This window comes from Petaurus breviceps, unplaced genomic scaffold (genome assembly GCF_028583685.1).
Source record: "Petaurus breviceps papuanus isolate PSGF00001 unplaced genomic scaffold, PetGlider_PUasm1.0 220, whole genome shotgun sequence".
Taxonomy (NCBI): Eukaryota; Metazoa; Chordata; class Mammalia; order Diprotodontia; family Petauridae; genus Petaurus; species Petaurus breviceps.
Window position 1 is genome coordinate 18,629,680 of NW_027185876.1, and position 18,765 is coordinate 18,648,444.

Below are 18,765 nucleotides of genomic sequence, written 5' to 3' on the forward strand. Positions count from 1 at the left end.
CCACATCAAAATGCCTCCAATAATGTAAGTAGTAAATGCTCACCTGTCTAATAGACATGGTACAGAGGATATAAAGGAAGATGAAGGAACAGTCTGTATAATCTTCTCCCAAAAGATTTCGATGAGATAATCCTTGGATGTAGGAAAGAGGAGTGAAAGGAAGCTTGGCCACCACCCTGCCATCAAATCTAAGAAGGAAAAAACAAATTATTGTTATTTTTGGATGACAGATGAGATTCCCAGTTCAGATAAATTTTTGGGACAGGAATAACACTTAGGTTCTTTGATCTGTGAAATACAAAAAAAAAGGTGACCAGAGGTAAGGACCTAAATAAATGCAAAGATAAAAGGAAGGGTTTGGATTATTCCCATCACCCATTCCCTCAACCATGAAATGAAGCAGTTCATGAAAATCTATTCCTTCAGAGCGTTATCCAGCACAAATTATATTTTCCAAGTCCTACAGATCAGTGTTACAAATGTACTCCAAGAGAAGAAGAATATCAGTCCTAAGGATAGATATTTCAGGTACTATATGTATTCCTGAGACAAACAGTACATAAATGACAGTGGTTATCAGGCAGGGGAAAGAAGAGAAAAACAAAAAAATACCAATGGGAAGTTGCTGCTCATGGATGAGGTATTTTTGCTAGCAGGAAACTAACAGATGTTAATAGTAGCTGCAAAAAACACACACATTGCATCTTAGAACTAGAAGTAACTTAATTGAAACTTCTTTATTTTGATAATGAAGATGAGGGATGGAGCTAAACAAACTGAAAGTGTCCTTTGGAGAAAACCAACTCCAAATTATAAAGCTAGAAAGGATTATAGGTATTATTTAGTCCACTAACTTCATCATTTGACAGATGAAAAAACTGAGGTCCAAACAATTCATTCCTGGCCACAGAGACAGGTAGCACAGCCTGGTCTGGATCCCAGGTCTCCTGATCCCTAGTTCAAAGTTTTTTCTACCACACTACAGTATATAAAATTAGGAAAAGAAATAAAACATTCCAAGATAATTAAAAAACTTATTAAGGAAAACCACTACAAGTCAAAATCCCTGGTTTAGGTTGTAGGCTTATTATCACATTAAGTAAGCTATTCTAGAACTCTACACCCCATTTTGTTTTCATGTAAAGTAGGTCATTCTTCTACTATATTTCCCAGGAATGATGAGAGAATTAATACTCAGAAAATATATTTTCCACCTCGTCTCCACTTTTTGCTTTGCTAAGTGTGGCAGTAAACAAGGTGGTCGATTTAGAAATGGATAGGCTTTTAAAAAAAAAAGTCAGCTAGTCCAATCCCTCATCTAATGGACAGGGGTTAAAAAGTTGAAGCAACTTGGTGGAGCTCACACAGGTAGTAAAATGGAAGATAGACTGAGATTTGGACCTGGGGCCTCTAACTGTAACTGCTTCTAGTCATCAAATGGAAGAAACATCCTTCCCCAAATGCTCCATTTTATAGCAATATGATAAATGGAGTATCAAGTACTAAACAAAACTACCCAATTTTAGGAACGAGAATTCATGGAAATCAAAGATGGCAAGGAGTAGAATGATTTTTCCTGGTCTGAAGTAACAATAGAGGAAAATACAGAAGTTAGCAGCTTCATTACACATACCAAGAGTTTGTTTTCCCTCAGAATAGTTTGGAGTAGCTCTCAAAAACACTACATATTGAGGCAGTAGGTGTAGAGGAGGAAGAAAGGAAATAAGGAACAGCAATATAATCCTCCTTCTCAGAGACAAAAAAAAAGGAAGATGACCTTGCTGGTCTTTGTTACCACTGCAATTTAATAGAATCACAAAAACGTGTACTTTTGCTTATAAAATTATTACCTTTGAATAACCATCAAAAAACTATTTCAATGAAAAGTGGCACACATTCAGTCTGGGATGTTTTTCCTATTGCATTTTCTAGTTATCGTTTCTAAATCGCTAGAGATCCCTCATACATGTTCCTTTCTTACACAAAGAAAAGCAGTTCACTTATGAAGTACCCTCTCTTACATATAGCAAGCAATTTGGTAGATGAAGTTAAAATGATTATTACCTTCTCTTTATAAGAACTTTACCACAGGGACGGCCAGGTGGCGCAGTGAGTAAGAGTGCCAGCCCCGGCATAGGGAGACCCGGGATCGGTTCTGGCCTCAGATACTTGGCACCCACACAAAATAACTGGCCCTGTAACCTTGAGCAAGTTACTTAACCCCAACTGCTTTAAAAAAAAAAAAAGAACTTTACCATAAAAAGTATTACTTTCTCTAGGAGGGAATATTTAGATAGTACTACAAGTAAGAAACAAATCCCAGCACCAATTACACAAAGAAGTTTCTAACTGAATGTCCCTTTCCTAACTATGGCTTGGCTCAACAACAGAATGGGGGAGATGGAGAAGATACAGTGGAAGAACATCTCTATCCTTTCCATACAATTAATCACCCTGCATAGGGATAATAATATTTACTATAGCTTCCAAATTTGTCCACATAATCCTATTTAAGAAAAGGAATAGCTGTAGGATATGCTTCTACAACACACTCTACTGTATTCTACTCAACATTCCTCACACAAAGATAGGGAGAAGAGTTCAGTGTCCACAATCCATCTGGTCTATGACTTTCTCTCTAGAGATTATAAAACGGATAAAAAATAGCAGTAGTTGTGGTGTTAACAGGGACATAGTTGCCTGGAAAGTGCTCTGCAAACCATAAAGCTGCACATAAATGTTAGCTATTATTGTTGTGACTATTATTGAATAGTATAGCTGAGATTTGAACCCATGATCTCTAATTTTAAATCCCTACACAAAATAAATTTCTTGCCACTTTGGAAGGTGAAGGGAGATGTTGCAGAGGAGATCCAGGCTTTTCATAAACAAGATGGCATCTGAGGTGTTTTGTAACCCTCTCAAATTCTATGAAAACTTAAATTTATGTAGGAAAAGTACAGAACAGTAGGTAGACCAGGAGGCTCCAGTGAAATTATGATGATTCACAAGATTACAAAGCCCAAAATGTAACATATTAACAGCCTTATTTCTTAGGCTGTGGGAACGACTGAAGAGGAAATAATTTATTCTCCTTGTAACTTCCTATCTCAAAATTAATAAAGTTTTTGGTCAATGTGACAGCACTGTCTACACAGGTCAAATAGATTTTCTATTTCACTTTACCTACGTGAGTTTTAGTCACCTCATCTGTAAAATGACATGGCTGAACTAAAGGATCTCAATAATTCCTTCAAACCCTGAGATTCGATGTTCTGTGATGCTCAGACCCCTTCCAGATTTAACATCCTGTTGTTCTAATTATAAGATTCTTTTCTACTGGACGGGACATAAGACACAGGACGGACATTACACTTGGTCAAAATAGACAGGTGACTACAGATTGAAAGGCTTTGCAAAGTTGTCCTTGGTCACAAAATTTTCTCTTTCTCTCTAGACAATCTTCCTTCAAATTCCCACAAAATCAAATTTTTTTAAAATCATAAAGATATTAAATAAAATATAATCATTTTCTGTTAAGATCCTTAGCTACTAAACCTAAACTCAAATTAGTTTATAAATTTAGCCTCCAAGGCAGGGCAGTGAGAGAATAAGACACTAACAAATGATCTCATTTGATCATCACAACAACCCTAGAAGGCAGATGCTATTATTATTCCCATTTCACAACTGAGGAAACTAAGGCAAACAGAGATTAAATTATTTGTCCAGGGTCACACAGCTAGTACGTAAAGCTGAATTTGAACAAGTATTCCCAACTCCAGGGCCAATGCTCTAACCACCTATCTGCTTCTCAAAAAATTAAGCAAATAGTTAACACCTGTAAAATAATTTTAAGTTTTACAAAGCATTTTACATATATTATCTTATTGGATCCTCACAACAGCCCTGTGTGGTAGGTGTTATTATTTTTTCCATTTTATAGAGGAAGAAACTGAGATAGACTCCCAATTTATCCAGCTTTTATACCAGTACTTGCAAGAAAGAAAAGTCAGATATATAAGAAAGCTCATCATGTGATTTTCCCCTCAAAGTATGACATCTGTGCTGCTCTAAAACTCCCACTGCCATCAGATTTGTTCCATACAATTTATTTCCTTATGGCTTACCTTCTTTCAATGGACTGCATAAGATCTGTTGTTTTAATATTGGTCCAACAACCAAACCAACCAATAATTCACTTAATTCCTCTTAACGTGGCTTAAAATCATTTTAAGTGCTCTGGACCACACAAAAATGTGATTGATGACTCAAAAACATTGATTAAGCTTATTACCTCATGCCTACACTATCACACCTGGGTATTCTCACCATCCAATATAGTCCACCCTTCACTCAACTACCAAAGTAATCTTTCTAAAAGCACAGGCCTGACCATTACCTCCTTATCCAACAAACTCCAGGAGCTCCCAAATACAGAATCCTCTGCTCGGCTTTTAAAGTTCTTCATAACCTGGTTCCCGCCTGCTTTTCCAGTTTTCTCACACCTTATTCTCCCTCAAGTTCTCTTCAATTCAGTGACAATGGCCTCCTTGCTATTCCCTTGCATACAACACTGAATCTCCTAACTATATTTTCACTGGCTATCTCCCATGCTTAGGAAGCTCTCCCTCTTCATCTCTAACTCCCTGGCTGCCTTCAAATATCAGCTGAAGTCACTTGCATCTTCTTCAATCTTAGTGACTTTCCTCTGAGACTGCCTCCAGTTTATCCTCTGTATATCTTGTTTGTATATAGTTATTTGCATGTTGTCTCTCCCAATTAGACTGAATTCTTAAGAGACCCAGGACTAGTTTTTGTCTTCCTCTGAATCTTCACATAGTGCAGTGTCTGGCTTATATAGGCATTTAATAAATGCTGACAAATTTTATGTTGCATTAGCTGATAATTCTTCCTAGTTTTTTAATGAAATTATGTATTTCACCATTTCATATGGCACAATAACGTTCTATTGCATTCATACAGCATAATTTGTTGAGTCATTCCTCAATAAAATACTTCCTTAGTTTCCCTTTTTTTGGTTACCACAAAAAGAGCTTCTATCGTTTTTGAACATAGATCCTTTTCCTCTCTGATTTCTTTAGGATACAGGCCTAACACACAATTTGCTAATTTTCTGGTCAAAGTTCCAAACTGCTTTCTAGAATGGCTGGACCAATCCATAGCTCCACTAGCACAGCAGGTTCAATAGTATACCTGTTTTTACAACAATCCCTCCATCATGTCATCTTCCTCTTCTTCCCACCTTTGTCAATCTAATGGGTATAAGGTAGAATCTCAAAGCTGATTAAGTGTACATTATTTAATCATTAGTGTTTTAGAACATTTTTTCATACAATTGTTAAATGCTTAAGATTTCTTCCCCCTTCAAAAAATGCTAGTTTATATCTCTTGACCATTTATCTACTGGAAAATGGCTCTTAGTTTTATGAATTTTAATTAATTTTTCCTGTATCTTGGAAATAAGACCTTTATTAGAGAAACTCATTTCTTGCTGTCCTCATCTTTTTCTTTTTTTCTCCAACACTTAGCATAAGATCCAGCACATAATAGGCATTTAACAAATGGTTATTTATTGCAATATTATTTTTCAGTAAATTATGATTATGAGAAATTTGGAGAAATAAGGGAATATTTTTGAGAACAGATGCAGCATGGAAATAAGCAGAACCAAAAGCGCAATATATACACAGTAACTGGAAGTAAACGGAAAGCTCACTAAAAGGGAGCCAAAGAGAGTTAATTGAAAAATCAATATTGCTTCAAAGTGACAGAAAAGAAACAAACCTATATAGTCTTCCTCAAAGCAGAGTCAGGGGACTACCCAAGCAAAATGTCATAAATGTTTTCTAACATATCTAATGTTTTGGATGCTTGCCTAACTGCTTTTCTTATTTATGAGAGAGTTCAAATGGAGAAGGGAGGATCTCCAGAAATGACTGTGATATAAAAGCAAAAATAATTAATTTTATACACACACACAGGATCACAAATTTAAAGCTGAGGAGCTTTAGAAGCCATTTAGATAAAATCTCTTCTTTTACTGAGGAAGACATTAAGGCACCAAGAAGTTACATGAACTGCCCAATGTCATACAGGGAGGTAACAGAGGTAAATCTTGAACTCAATTCTCTGACTACAAATTCAGCACCCTTTACCCTGCACCTCCTCACAGTATGATGTAGGTGAGATTGTAATTTGAACTAATTTGATAGATGCCTGCCCTGAGAGGGGGCCTATAAAGTAAATGCTTCACTTCAGGTCATGATTTGATGCAGTTCAAGGTCTTGTATCAGAATAGGTCGTACAGTATCATGATTCAAAGGTGGTTTTGGATATTTTCTTAAGGTTATAAATAGCACAAAGTACATAACATTGTTTGAATTTTCCAAAAATAACTTAAATGAGGTATATGGCGTTAACCTTTGGATCTACTCAATAATTAGATACCCAATCATCTACTAACCTACAGTTCCCACAATTAATGTGTCCTAATAGATTAGGAACGATGTAGATGAAGTATCTTGCATTTACTATGGAGTAAAAGTTTATTAGGTTTTACTTTTCTGGACTGAGAATGGAAAGGGTAGAGAATGGAAATGACTTATCCAATGCCACAAAATGAGAGCCAGGATTCAAACTTGGAACCTTGATTCCCCAACTAGCATCATTTCTATTATACCCAAGTGTCTGCCCAGATGACTGGCCACAATCACAAGCTTACACATCCAAAACGTGTTTTTAGGAAATTCCATTCTCAGGCCATATCTAAAATATCACATTTAGTTCTGGAGGCCATATTTTATTTTATTTTATTTGCTTTTTTGGAGGGGGGAAGGCAGGGCAATTAGGGTTAAGTGACCTGCCCAAGGTCACATGGCTAGTAAGTGGTAAGTTTCTGAGGCCACATTTGAACTCAGATCCTCCTGACTCCAGGGCCCCTGCTCTATTCACCGCACCACCTAGTGCCCCCAGAGGCCATAGTTTAGAAAAAAGTGATAAGGGAGATCATACCATTTAAGGGTTGGCTCAAGGAATTAGGGATGCTTAATATGCAAAAAAAGATTATTTAAGTTAGACAAAACAGACATATCTTCAAGTTTTAAAGTTTTAAAATGTGGAAGGAATTAAGACTTGTTTTGCATGGTCACAAGCAGAGAAGCAGACTTGGAGTAAATGTAAGGAAAACATTTCTAACAACACGAGCTTTCCCAACATGGAATGAACTGCTTCAGGACATAGTGGGTTCCCCTCAGTAGATATCTTCAAGCAAAACTTGGATGGCCACTTGTCAAGTACATTGTTTAGGCACAGGTCAGAACAGAAGGCCTCTTAAGACTTCTTCTTGTGACATTTTTCCTCTGAAATTCTTCTTCCTTTCTTCCAAAATTCTGTGATTCTGCAAAAGGTCCCAACCTACCTATCCGATATTAATTAAGACTATTCAAGACACCTTCCAGTTCAGTAAGACTGGTGCTTTCACACCCTATGTTTATTCTTACCCTTTATTCATGCTATTTCTTCCATCTGGAATGCTCTCTAGTTAGGCAAATTCTACCCATCTTCCAGGTCCCTCTTCCTCCAAGCCTTCCCCTAATTATCAGAGACAGACACTCTCTTTCTCCTACCATAACTCTTAGAATTCCAAAGAAATTTAATTTCTTTGTAGTCCTCATAAAAACTGTGCAGTTCTGAATAAATAAAATTTGTTTCCTAATTGTTTCATGTTTTCAATCTTCTTTCCCCAACTAAATTTATAAGCTTCATCAGGACAGAAACCATATCTTATTGATTGTCTGGTATCCCCTCTGTATCACCCAGAACAATTTCAGGTATAGTAAGGACTTGATAAATTTGTATTGTTGATTGATAAATGTCAATGTAAGTGTCAGCAACAAAGTATAAATAAACTAAGTGGACCAAAAATACTTCAAAGAGCACCGAAGTGACTTTAAAACTTTGAAATACAAGTAATATGGGAAGCTGGCTCAAGAATCATTTTGATGATGAGAAAAGGAAAATACACTCCAGGATGAAGTGATTTAATAGAGATTAAATAGGAGAGAGTCTAAGCAGGACCCAAGTCATTACAGAACAGCTAGGCATTTCCATAAAAGATAAACTGATGTAATCAGTGATATGAGATAGGTTCACTGGGAGAATGGTATCAAAGCAAAAATCATTCTTTACTAGAATTCTCTAAGCTCAGATATAAATACATGGAAAAGGTTTTGCAGAGATTACATGGCTGTCACGAACATGGAAATAGCTTAGAAAGAAAAAACAAAAAGAACAGATAAGTGGATATTTCATTGATTGGAAAAGCAAAACAAAAGGGTTCCTAAGGGATTGATGACAAAGCTCATCTTAAAACAACTGATAAAGAATATGAATTTTCCAGGTCTTTAGATAAAAATAATTTCTTCCATATAAATGAAATGTTCAATCAATGGAGATGAAACATGGTCAAAGCTTTCAAGGTCAGGTGCTTCATTGTTTCCAAGAGTGAGATAACAAATACATAGAAATAAAAATTAATTCAAACTACATTCGTAGAAGGACATCTGAGAACCTATCAGTTACTATCTAAAAATGAAACCTGAGTAATTCACTAGATCTGATGATACATGCTTAACAGGCTACCAGTTAAGAAAAAAACAATAGGATAATAACAGCAGCTCATATTTACATAGTGTTTAAGGTTTGTGAGACACTTTCCCAATATCAAGAATGGACAAGTATTGGGGCAACCAGGTGGCTCAGCGAGTAAGAGCACCGGCCCCAGCGTCAGGATGACCTGGGGATCAAATCCGGGCTCAGACACTTAGCACCCACCCAGAAACACCTGGCCGTGTAACCTTGAGCAAGTTACTTAACCCCAACTGCTTTAAAAAAAAAAAAAAGGATGGAGAAGTATTGGGGCAGCTAGGTGGCGCAGTAAATAGAGCACCAGCTGTGGAGTCAGGAGGACCTGAGCTCAAATGTGACCTCAGACACAACACAAAAACTAGTGGTGTCACCTTGGGCAAGACACAACCCCAACTGTCCCTCCAAAAAGCAAAAAAAAAGGAATGGAGAAGTAGATAGTGAAATATTATTATCCGCATTTCATGAGGAAACTAAGACCAAGAGGGGTTAAGTGACTTCTTTAGAGTGACACAACTGGGAATCAAACCCTAATCTCCCATACTCCCAAGTTTCATTACAAAGGTGACTGAAAATAAAACAGAACATTTTGTAACAAGTGTTACAAAGTGATACATCTGTATCCAAAACACTTTAAGTGACTGTGGTTGTTCCACTTCAACAGAGGTATAATACACCTAAAGAAACTAAAAATAATGGCTTAACATTTATATAGCCCTTTAAAGTCTGCAAAGTGCTTTTCACCAAAATACTATGTAATCTTATCTTCACAACCCTGGAAGGCAGATGTTATTATTATAGTCCCTATTTTAAAGATGAAATAGCTAAGAGAGAGACAGAGGTTAAATGATTTGTCCCTGGCAAGGGGTTGATTACTTTAGAAAAGAGACTAGCAATGAGGATTCATCAATTTGCAAGGGGATCAGAACCTATAAAAATGGTGAAGTCTGTGTATATGCTGAATAAAGACTTATTTACAAACCTGTAAAATACCAGAACTAGAGGAGTACACCTTAAAACTTGAAAGATAAATACAACAAAAAAGTGGCAGAAAAATATAATCCAAACTATACTAATATAATGTTGGACTGAGATAATATAATAATATAACATATATAAAAAGCATAATTATAATATATAATTGATGGTAAACTCCTAGAACTCGATGCGCTAAGAAGTGGTCAGGCCTGAAGATACAAATAAGTTCGCAACCAGTTTTTAAAAATTCAGAGCGCTGAGTCACAGATAGAGTAGTTAAGGAAACTATGTTTAAGAGATATAATCCTAACCATTTGAGGCTGTCATTATGGGGAACAAGTTATCCCTTGGTACCACTGATGGACACAGAATACTGAACTCTCTTAGAGATCATGGTCTGGATCTGCATGAAAATTATTATTCTTTGTAACATAACTACAAAAGGGATGTTATTCTTGTCTCTAGACAGAACTTGATTATTACACAGAAACAGAAGTTTAAAGGTGATGTATACTATAGAAAATCTGAAATTATAAAAAGAAGAAAAAGGTGACAGGCATTCATTTAGAGCTCAACTTCCTAAGAATACCACCAGCCAACTACAACACTATTTTTACTGTACTGGCTTGGAAAAGGTATGGTAGTATCATTGGAAAAACAGATCTCTGCTTCCAACCAAGATGTTATCCAGTTCCTATATCCCCACTCCAGCAAAAACCTAAAAAATCAGACCAGAATGAATAATGATCCAGAAATCCAATGAAAAATTACAGTTCGTGAGAACTTCCACTCCAGAACTGCAGGAAAAATCAGCCAGGTGCTCATGGACAAGAAGTAAGGGAGCTGTCAGCAAAGCCGGTGCCAGCACTGCCCCCCCATGTACCCAGAGATGGAACAAAGACATTTGTAGACTCTTTATCTTTAAGTCAGCAAGTATGTATGTGTAAGGGTGGGTGGGGAGTCTTTTAAAGAAAGCTCCAGGAGAGTAATGAACTCACAGTGGAGACCATGGAAGCACAGGGAATAAGTGATATACTAGTGTTCATATAAAGACAGCTCAGACCCAAGGGCTCAGGTCCCTATAACTCTGGCCTAAGTAACCACAGAGGGTCCTGAAGATTCAGTGTTCTGAACCTCAAAGATTCACAGGGGTCTATACTCAGAAGGTGGAGGTCAGAATAGAAATCCAGTTGACCCAAGTAAGGTCAACCATGCCACACAAAAGGGCATCAGAATGCTGAACCCAGCCCTGGCACAAAGTCCAGTGCAGACTGGAGAGAGGAACAAACATTCTAAGATACAGACCACTATAAAAAATAATTAGAACAGATCCAAAAATCTAGCCTGGAAGAAAATAATACTAAAACACAATTGTAAATAGAGATTCAAAGGAAAAATAAAATAGATTTTCTATAAGGACTACATGAATACCTAGAAGAAATTAAACAAGAGATTTTTTAAAATGAAATGAAAGTTCTAAAGGAAAGAGAGATCACAGAAGAGAATATTTCAATGGGCAAAAAATCTACCTTATAAGCAAGAATAACTTACTCTGAAAAGCTAAGTATAATCCTACATGGAAAAATTTAATGGAATACAGGGCTTTCGGGCATATCTAATGAAAAGACTCGGGCTGGGAAGGAACTCATATAAAAACACGAGAGTCCAGAAAACCCCAGAAAGGTAAATTTATTTGAGCAAATTGGAAGAGGCTATATGATGATGAAGGGCTAACATTTTAATAGAGGGACACCACCAAGTGTCTTTTCAGAACTATGTCTTCAAAGGATATTTAGAAATTAAGAAAAACAGAGGACCAGGATGTAGACTGTGTTTTGAGAGCTTTTAGCAGGGAAAAAGGCTGGTAAGAAGAAGGAGGGAGGTTGGGCACTACCTCATCTCTGACCTAGACAAAGGACATTTAAACATATGTATCCAGAGTGTGGTGTAGAACTAGGTGAAATTCAGCAGGGAGAGAAAGAAGGTGGTTTGAGAGAGAAGATAATACCAGGGAGAGAATAGCTGCCAGTAAAATCTACTTCCAGATCCTGAAGTGAATGGAGCAGCTAGGTGGCCCAGTGAATACAGCACTGGCCCTGGAGTCAGGAGGACCTGAGTTCAAATCCAGCCTCAGACACTTAACACAAAAACTAGCTGTGGGACCTTGGGCAAGTCACTTAACCCCAACTGCTCTCCAAAAAAAAAAAAAATCCCCAAGTGGAGATGAATAGAAAACAAAAAGAACTGGAAATGAAAAAGACGCCCATCAACTTGAAGAATGACCGAACAAATTATGGTACTGAATGTAATGGAATATTATTACACTGTATGAAATAAGGAAAGAGATGATTTCAGAGAAAATAGTTTTTTTTTCTTTTGGTTTTAATTGGGATGGGAAAAGTATCAATGGTGATTTTTTTTTTAAAAAAGAAGAAGAAAAAGGGGGCTATTGAAACCTTTTTAAGTGCATGGAGAAGAGAAATTCAGAAGGAAGCAAAGACACACTAGACAATTATGAAAGTAACATGTTGGATTTATTATATGCTTAAAAAGGCAAGCAGTATGAGAAAAGAAATTCAAGGTTTCATATACAATCCTCTCTTTGTCTCCTGATTTGTATACAGAAATGCTCATTTTTTTGAGTGTTTAAGTTCAGAATAAAAAATCATAAAAAAAAAACAGTTCTGTGCCCCTGTTTATATTAACATGGCTTTATTACTGTTGAATAAAATGGAAAAGTTAAAAAAAAAAAAGGAAATGCATTTATTTCCATACAGTTAGGCAAAAACACTTAGAGAAGGATTACTTACATGGAGTTAAACATTCCCATCAGGGCAGTAAAACAAAAGCCAATAGCAAACATAGATTTCATTCGAACCTGCAATGAGAAATGTCACAAACAGTTATGTACCCTGTGGGCAATCACCAAGGAAAAAAATACTACAACTGCAATGAGCACAAATTTCAGTTTGACAAGGTTTCAACTGTCCATTAAATAATGGATCTCTCTCATCTAAAATAACATGAATTTCAAGCAAAAGGAGAATAAGAAAGCTGGTAAGGGTTCTTCAGCAAGTTAATGAGAGCTGGCATCGCAGCTCAGATTTCTTCTCTTAAAATCATATTAAAACCAGATTAGAAAATCAAGCATACAACAGAACTATTTAATAGCCACTATGTTCATCGTATAAAGAAAGGCTTAAACATGCTTCTCCTTAAATAAAGGATAAATGGGTGATGGAATCATCCTTCTTATCATCCTGGAAATGTTAGACCAAAAAAAAAATCAATGAGAACAAAGACACCTATAGTAATGGTCCTCAATAGGCATCAGTGAAGAATGAAACTATAACATTCTCCAATTCTCATACTGACAGGACATGAGGGCAAGGAGGTACGAAGTTCAGACAGACAAGAGTGCTTCACTATTTGATAACACAAGGAGTCTATGGGAAAAAGAGGCAAGAATCATGCAAGGAGAACAACTGATGAACCGTGAGATGGACTAAAAAGAATACTATTCAGTAACATATCTTCCATTTTGAACTAAATGACCAAAAGCATGAAAAAATTTACAAAACTGCCATTGCAGACTGAAAAAACAACATAATCCAATCATTAAAATATAAATTGATAGATAGATGAATGAACGAATAAATACATAAATAAATGAATGAATGAATAAATAAGGTAGCTGTAGAAACCTGCATAAAAGGCAAGGAAGAGTGGGGTTCATGATGTGGCATGAAGCCCATGAGTAATATTTTTATGTACGTACATACATACATACACACACACACATTTTTAAAATATTTATATCTTACCATTGACAGATCCCTGTTGTTATTCTTCAGTTTCTCCTCCTGCCTCTCTGCAAAGAATCAAGGTTAAAGTTTAGACACACCACATATAGTATGTTCTCAAATACTTCATCAGGAACATATAGTAGTAACTTGGCCTGGTTTCCAAAACTACAGAACCATAAAAGCAAACTCCTTTTTTACAACACAAAGTGCTTATCCTAACTCTGTTGATCTCCTTTTTCTCCCTGATACTTTCCCCTCTTAGTTTTTCATGATAGGTTCTCTTTCTACAGACATATGACCACTTCTTCTCAGTCTCCTTTGCTGGATCTTCACCCAGGTCTCATCCACTAATGTTGGTGACCCACAGAGCTCTCTTCTCTTCCCTCTCTACTGCTTCACTAAGTGATCTCATCAGCTCCCATAGATTAAATTATCATCTCTAAGCAAGTAACTCTCAGGATCAATTTATCCAGCCCCAACCTCTTTGCTGACTTCTAATAACCCATCTCCAACTGCCCAATGGACATCTTGTCCCTGACATCTTAAACTTAACATGTCTAAAACTGAACTCATTTTCTCTTCCCACAAACCCTCTCCTCTACCTAACTCTTCTCTGTTACTGTCAAAGCCACTACCATCCATTCACTCACCCAGGTTCATAATCTAAGTGTCATGCTTAACTCCTCATTCTTTCTCACCCACAATATTCAATATGTTGCTAAGAACTGTCAACTTTTACCTTCAAAACAACTCTTGAATATGATCCCCTCCCTCTTCTGATATTGCCACTACCCTGGTACAAGCCCTCATCACTCACACTTGGACTAATGCAACAGCCTACTGTTTGGTTTCCCTGACTCAAATTTTAGTTATTATAGTCCAGCCTCTATTTAGCTGCCAAAGTCAGCTTTCTAAAGTGCATGTCATCTCCTCACTCAACAAAATCCACTGGTCCCTATCACTTCTAGGATAGAATATAAAATCCTGTTCGGCATTAAAAGCCTTTCATAACCTGGCCCAAACCTTGCCTTTCCAATCTTCTTACACCTCACACCCTCCAACATATGCTGTGAAACAGTGACCCTGGTCTCTGCTGTTACACAAAACATTCTTTCTCCTGACTCTAGGAACATTTTTTTTCTTTGAAAAGTTTCCAGTTTCAAATGCTCTCCCTCCTTCTACCCCTTCTCCCAGCATTGAAAAAGCAAGAAAAACAAGGCCCATTATACATATGGCATGAAAAACACTTTCACATCTGACAGCTCATGATATCTTCTACAAGAGGCCTTTCCCAACTCCCTTAATTCTGCTTCCTTCTCATGACACTGCTCTTCCTCAGTGCTCTTCTTAATGTGTGACTGCTGGAAATTTCTCAGTCCCTTCTCCTGCATCATCCACATGCTAGTTCCTCATGGGGAGGTACAAGAGAGAAAACTCTAGGATCTGCACAGAGCCTCTTTCTCTTCTTTCTTGATGACCGCATCAGCTCCCATGTGTTTAATTATCATTATCTCCACCTCTTGGATTCTCTGTATGGCTTCAGGTCCCAGCTAAGATCCTACCTTCTACAAAAAGCCTTTCCCAATCCCCCTCAATTCTAATGCCTTCTCTCTGCCAATTATCCTGTCTATAACTTGCTTGTACATAGTGGTTTGCAATCTGTCTCCCCCATCAGACTTCTTGAGAATAAGGGCTATTTTTTGTCATTCTTTGTATCCTCAGTGCTCAGCACAGTGTACTTACTAGGTTCTCAATACTTAGTGACAGATTTGAGTATATTTTCTTGAAATACAAGAGCTTAGGGCTAATCCAAATTAGTTACAACTACTGGAATGGGTATTCCCCACAATGATTCAGGTCATAAACCTTTTACCCCTTGGCTGGTAATCTTTATGAATCATGTAACCAAAAAAAAAAAAATTCATCACCTAGAAACCAAACCTTTCAGAAACAAGGCTATTCACAGAAAAAAGATATTCAGTCTATCACTGGGTCCATAACTGAAACCATTCTCTTGGTAAGACTCACTAGAACCTGCACTCCTCACTGAATGCCACCAAGTCCAATGTGAATGGGTCTTTGCTACATATAGTATGCAGTCTTTCATTAAATTATATGACTTTACTCATAAGAGGCAATAAGGATAAAATACACAAGAAAGAAAGAATAGATATGTGTTCAAATTCTGGCTGGGTAGGTTTTTAAGTTATTATGAGAAGAGCATTAGAACCTGCTTTTATTGGACCTGGGGGCTTCAAAGTTATCACCTATAACTACTGTCATTTAAAATACTGATTAGCCATTCTTTATAGTTGTTTAAACTACCCTATATCTTAAACCTCTGGACTTTAAAACATGCATCCTCAACAGAAGCATTGAGTCACTCACCAATTTCAGTTTTATCAAGTTCTCCAACCCAGGCAGTGAGTGACCTGCACTGTTAGCAATATTCAAACACATCCAGCTTCCCTTAGCCAGCCCCACTCCCAAGTATCATACTTCAGGAATATCACAGATAGGAAAAGGCTGGGGCCTTTGTTCTGAATAAGACAATCCAAGCAACTTGCTATGGCTGAACTGGAGAGGCAGTAGTAATGAGTGCAACACCACTTGTTGGGCAAGATGAAGCCTCCAGGACAGCTTTCACCTCTGGCTCAATCCCATCATTAGTTAAGGACTATAGAGAGCACATTAGTATTTCAGCAAAACCAAATTAGAAGTGACTACAAATCACAATTTCAAAGATAAATGAAATTTACTTGAAGCAATCCTATAAAGAATTTTCAACCACATGCAAAAACCAAAACTAACACCTTTTCTTCATTAAGATTTTAAATTTTAATGGTCAGAACAATTCTGTTCATGTATCTTCCCTCCCTTTTCATCTCTGAAGCATTCACTGTGCCCAGACCTTGGTCTAATCTTACCTATTTTCTTCTTTTGCTGACGGCCAGCAGATTCTGTTATTGTTTCCTTCTTCTTTTCCACTGTAATCAACAAAGTAAGAGTGATTAATACAGAAAAGCAAAGACAGCTTACGATACCAAAGTAAACTATTAACTCTTCATAATCCTAATGACTAAAGAAATGGACAAAACAGCATTAATGACCAGACCATCATTTAATGGCTTCAGCTATAGTCATGAGTAAGTCAGTTTTCTTGCCACAGACAGTAATAATTTTGTAAGAATGAAAATAATTCCACAAATGAAAGTATTAGGAATAAATTAGTATCTTCATAGAAGTGACCATTATAATTAAAGTCCAAGTTTTGGGATAGTTTTCAGATGTCATGGCTAATCAGAGGAATTGTGATCAATCTACTGGAAAAAGCAATGAATTTGGAATCAGGCAAAAGTTCTAATTAGAGTTCTACCTTCTACTTGCTATGTCAAATAAACAACAGAGGTCTAACTGAAACAGATAGGACCCTTATCTTCTATCTCTATTTTCAAAACAGTCAGTGGCTCCAAACTGTCTACAGGATAAGATCCAAATTCCTTGTCATTCAAAGCCCTGCACAATATGATGCAAATCTACAATTCTAGCCTACTCTCTTTCATCCACAGTATGTTCTCATTCTCCCAGGCCTACTAGTCATTGCTCAATCTGATTCTACATTCTCTAAATCCCATACATTTGCATAGATGGTCAATTCAACTCAACACACCAGTCCCATCTTACCAATTGCCTACTAAACATCTCTAACTCTATGCTCTGTAGGCACCTTAAACTTGATATGTCTAAAATAGAATTTACTATCTTTTCTCCCAAACCCTCCCCTCTCCCTAGCTTCCCTGTTTTTATTGATGAGATCATTATCCTTCCAGTCACTCAGGTTTATAACTCTGAAGGCATCTCTGAATTTTCCTTTTCCCTCACATACAATCATTTTCCACATCTAGTAATTTTCCCTCAGCAGCCTATCGGACATCCATCCCCTCCCTTCTCTCCATTCACATGGCCACCACCTTTTGTTAGGCACTCCACCTCTGGCCTTGAACTAACTTCCTAACCAGTCTCTCGGTCTCTAGGCTCTTCTCTTTCCAATCCAACCTCAGCCTGGCTGCTGAATTGATATTCTTAAAGCATGTGTCTGATAATATCATTTTTTTTAATCAAGAAGTTCCAGGGGAAACTTTTGCTTCCGAGATAAAATACACACTCCTCCATCTTTTAAAAACCTGTCACTATCTGGCCCCACCCTCGCTTTCCAGACTGACTGCATTATCACTTTACAGGCTCTGCATTCCCACCAAGCTGGCCGGACTGCTATCTCCTCTACATATTAATCTACCTCCCGCCTTCGGGTCTCTGCACAATCCCTGGTCAGACTCCAGAGTCTCCTCCAAAACTCAGGTCCTACTGTCCCCTCCCGAAGGAAGACTGTCCCGACCCTCCCAGTTGCTAGTGACGTGGGCTCTTTCACCGTAGCAGAGTATGGATCCCTCGAGGACGTACTGTTTCCTTCTCATCTTTGTATCCCCACTGCCTGACATATGGTAAGTACTTAGTAACATTTACTGAATTAAATTCATTAAGGGTACATTATACAGGGCGGCCAGGCGGCTCAGCGAGTAGGAGCACCGGCTCCAGTGTCGGAACCACCTGGGGATCGAATCCGGGCTCAGACGCTCAGCACCACACCCCACCCAGAAACACCTGGCCCTGTAACCTGGAGCAAGTGACTTAACCCCGATTGCTTAGGGGCGGCCAGGCGGCTCAGCGAGTAAGAGCACTGGCTCCAGTGTCGGGACCACCTGGGGATCGAATCCGGGCTCAGATACTCAGCACCACACCCAGAAATAACTGGCCCTGTAGCCTGGAGCAAGTGACTTAACCCCGATTGCTTTAAAAAAAAAAAAAGAATACATTATATATTAGGTCTGATCCTAGGTTGCCTGCGTGCCAGGAATAGACACCATTCTACAACTCTCAGCTGAAACCCCCCTTTTCTTTGCACTCCACTCTGCATCTGCAGTTATGCATGGTTTCAATCCACGGTACAAGAGCCCCCACACAGGGAACACCTCCTGGTGGCCACTTGGTCCCTCCTTTCTGGGCTCATTTCATGTGTTGTCTTCCCCCATGAGATTATAAACTCCTTGAGGTGAGGGATTGTCTTTCTTTTTCTTATTCATTGTTTTCCTGTGCTTAGCAAAGTACCTGGCACATAGTAGGTGCTTGACAAATGTTTACTGAACTGAACGTTCAGCTCAGGTACAGCCACCTCCTTCCTCATTCCACTGCAGACTCTAACTAGCTACAAAAAACGATCTCTCCACCTTCTAATTTCTTAAAACACTCAGTTTGG

At 37.8% G+C, this 18,765-nt stretch overlaps 1 protein-coding gene across 2 annotated transcripts in view; it reads right to left on the reverse strand.

Moving 5' to 3' along the window:
* The window catches only part of TMCO1 (transmembrane and coiled-coil domains 1), a 43,402-nt gene that overhangs the window by 12,570 nt on the left and 12,067 nt on the right, over positions 1–18,765 (reverse strand). Inside the window, exons 3-6 of one of the 2 annotated variants that reach the window (XM_069094688.1) lie at positions 16,379–16,438; positions 13,470–13,516; positions 12,456–12,523; positions 44–188 (exon numbers count right to left, since the gene is read on the reverse strand). In XM_069094688.1, coding sequence (XP_068950789.1) covers positions 44–188; positions 12,456–12,523; positions 13,470–13,516; positions 16,379–16,438 — 320 coding nt within the window. The remainder of the gene's footprint in view (positions 1–43; positions 189–12,455; positions 12,524–13,469; positions 13,517–16,378; positions 16,439–18,765) is intronic. The other variant, XM_069094689.1, reaches the window with a different exon arrangement.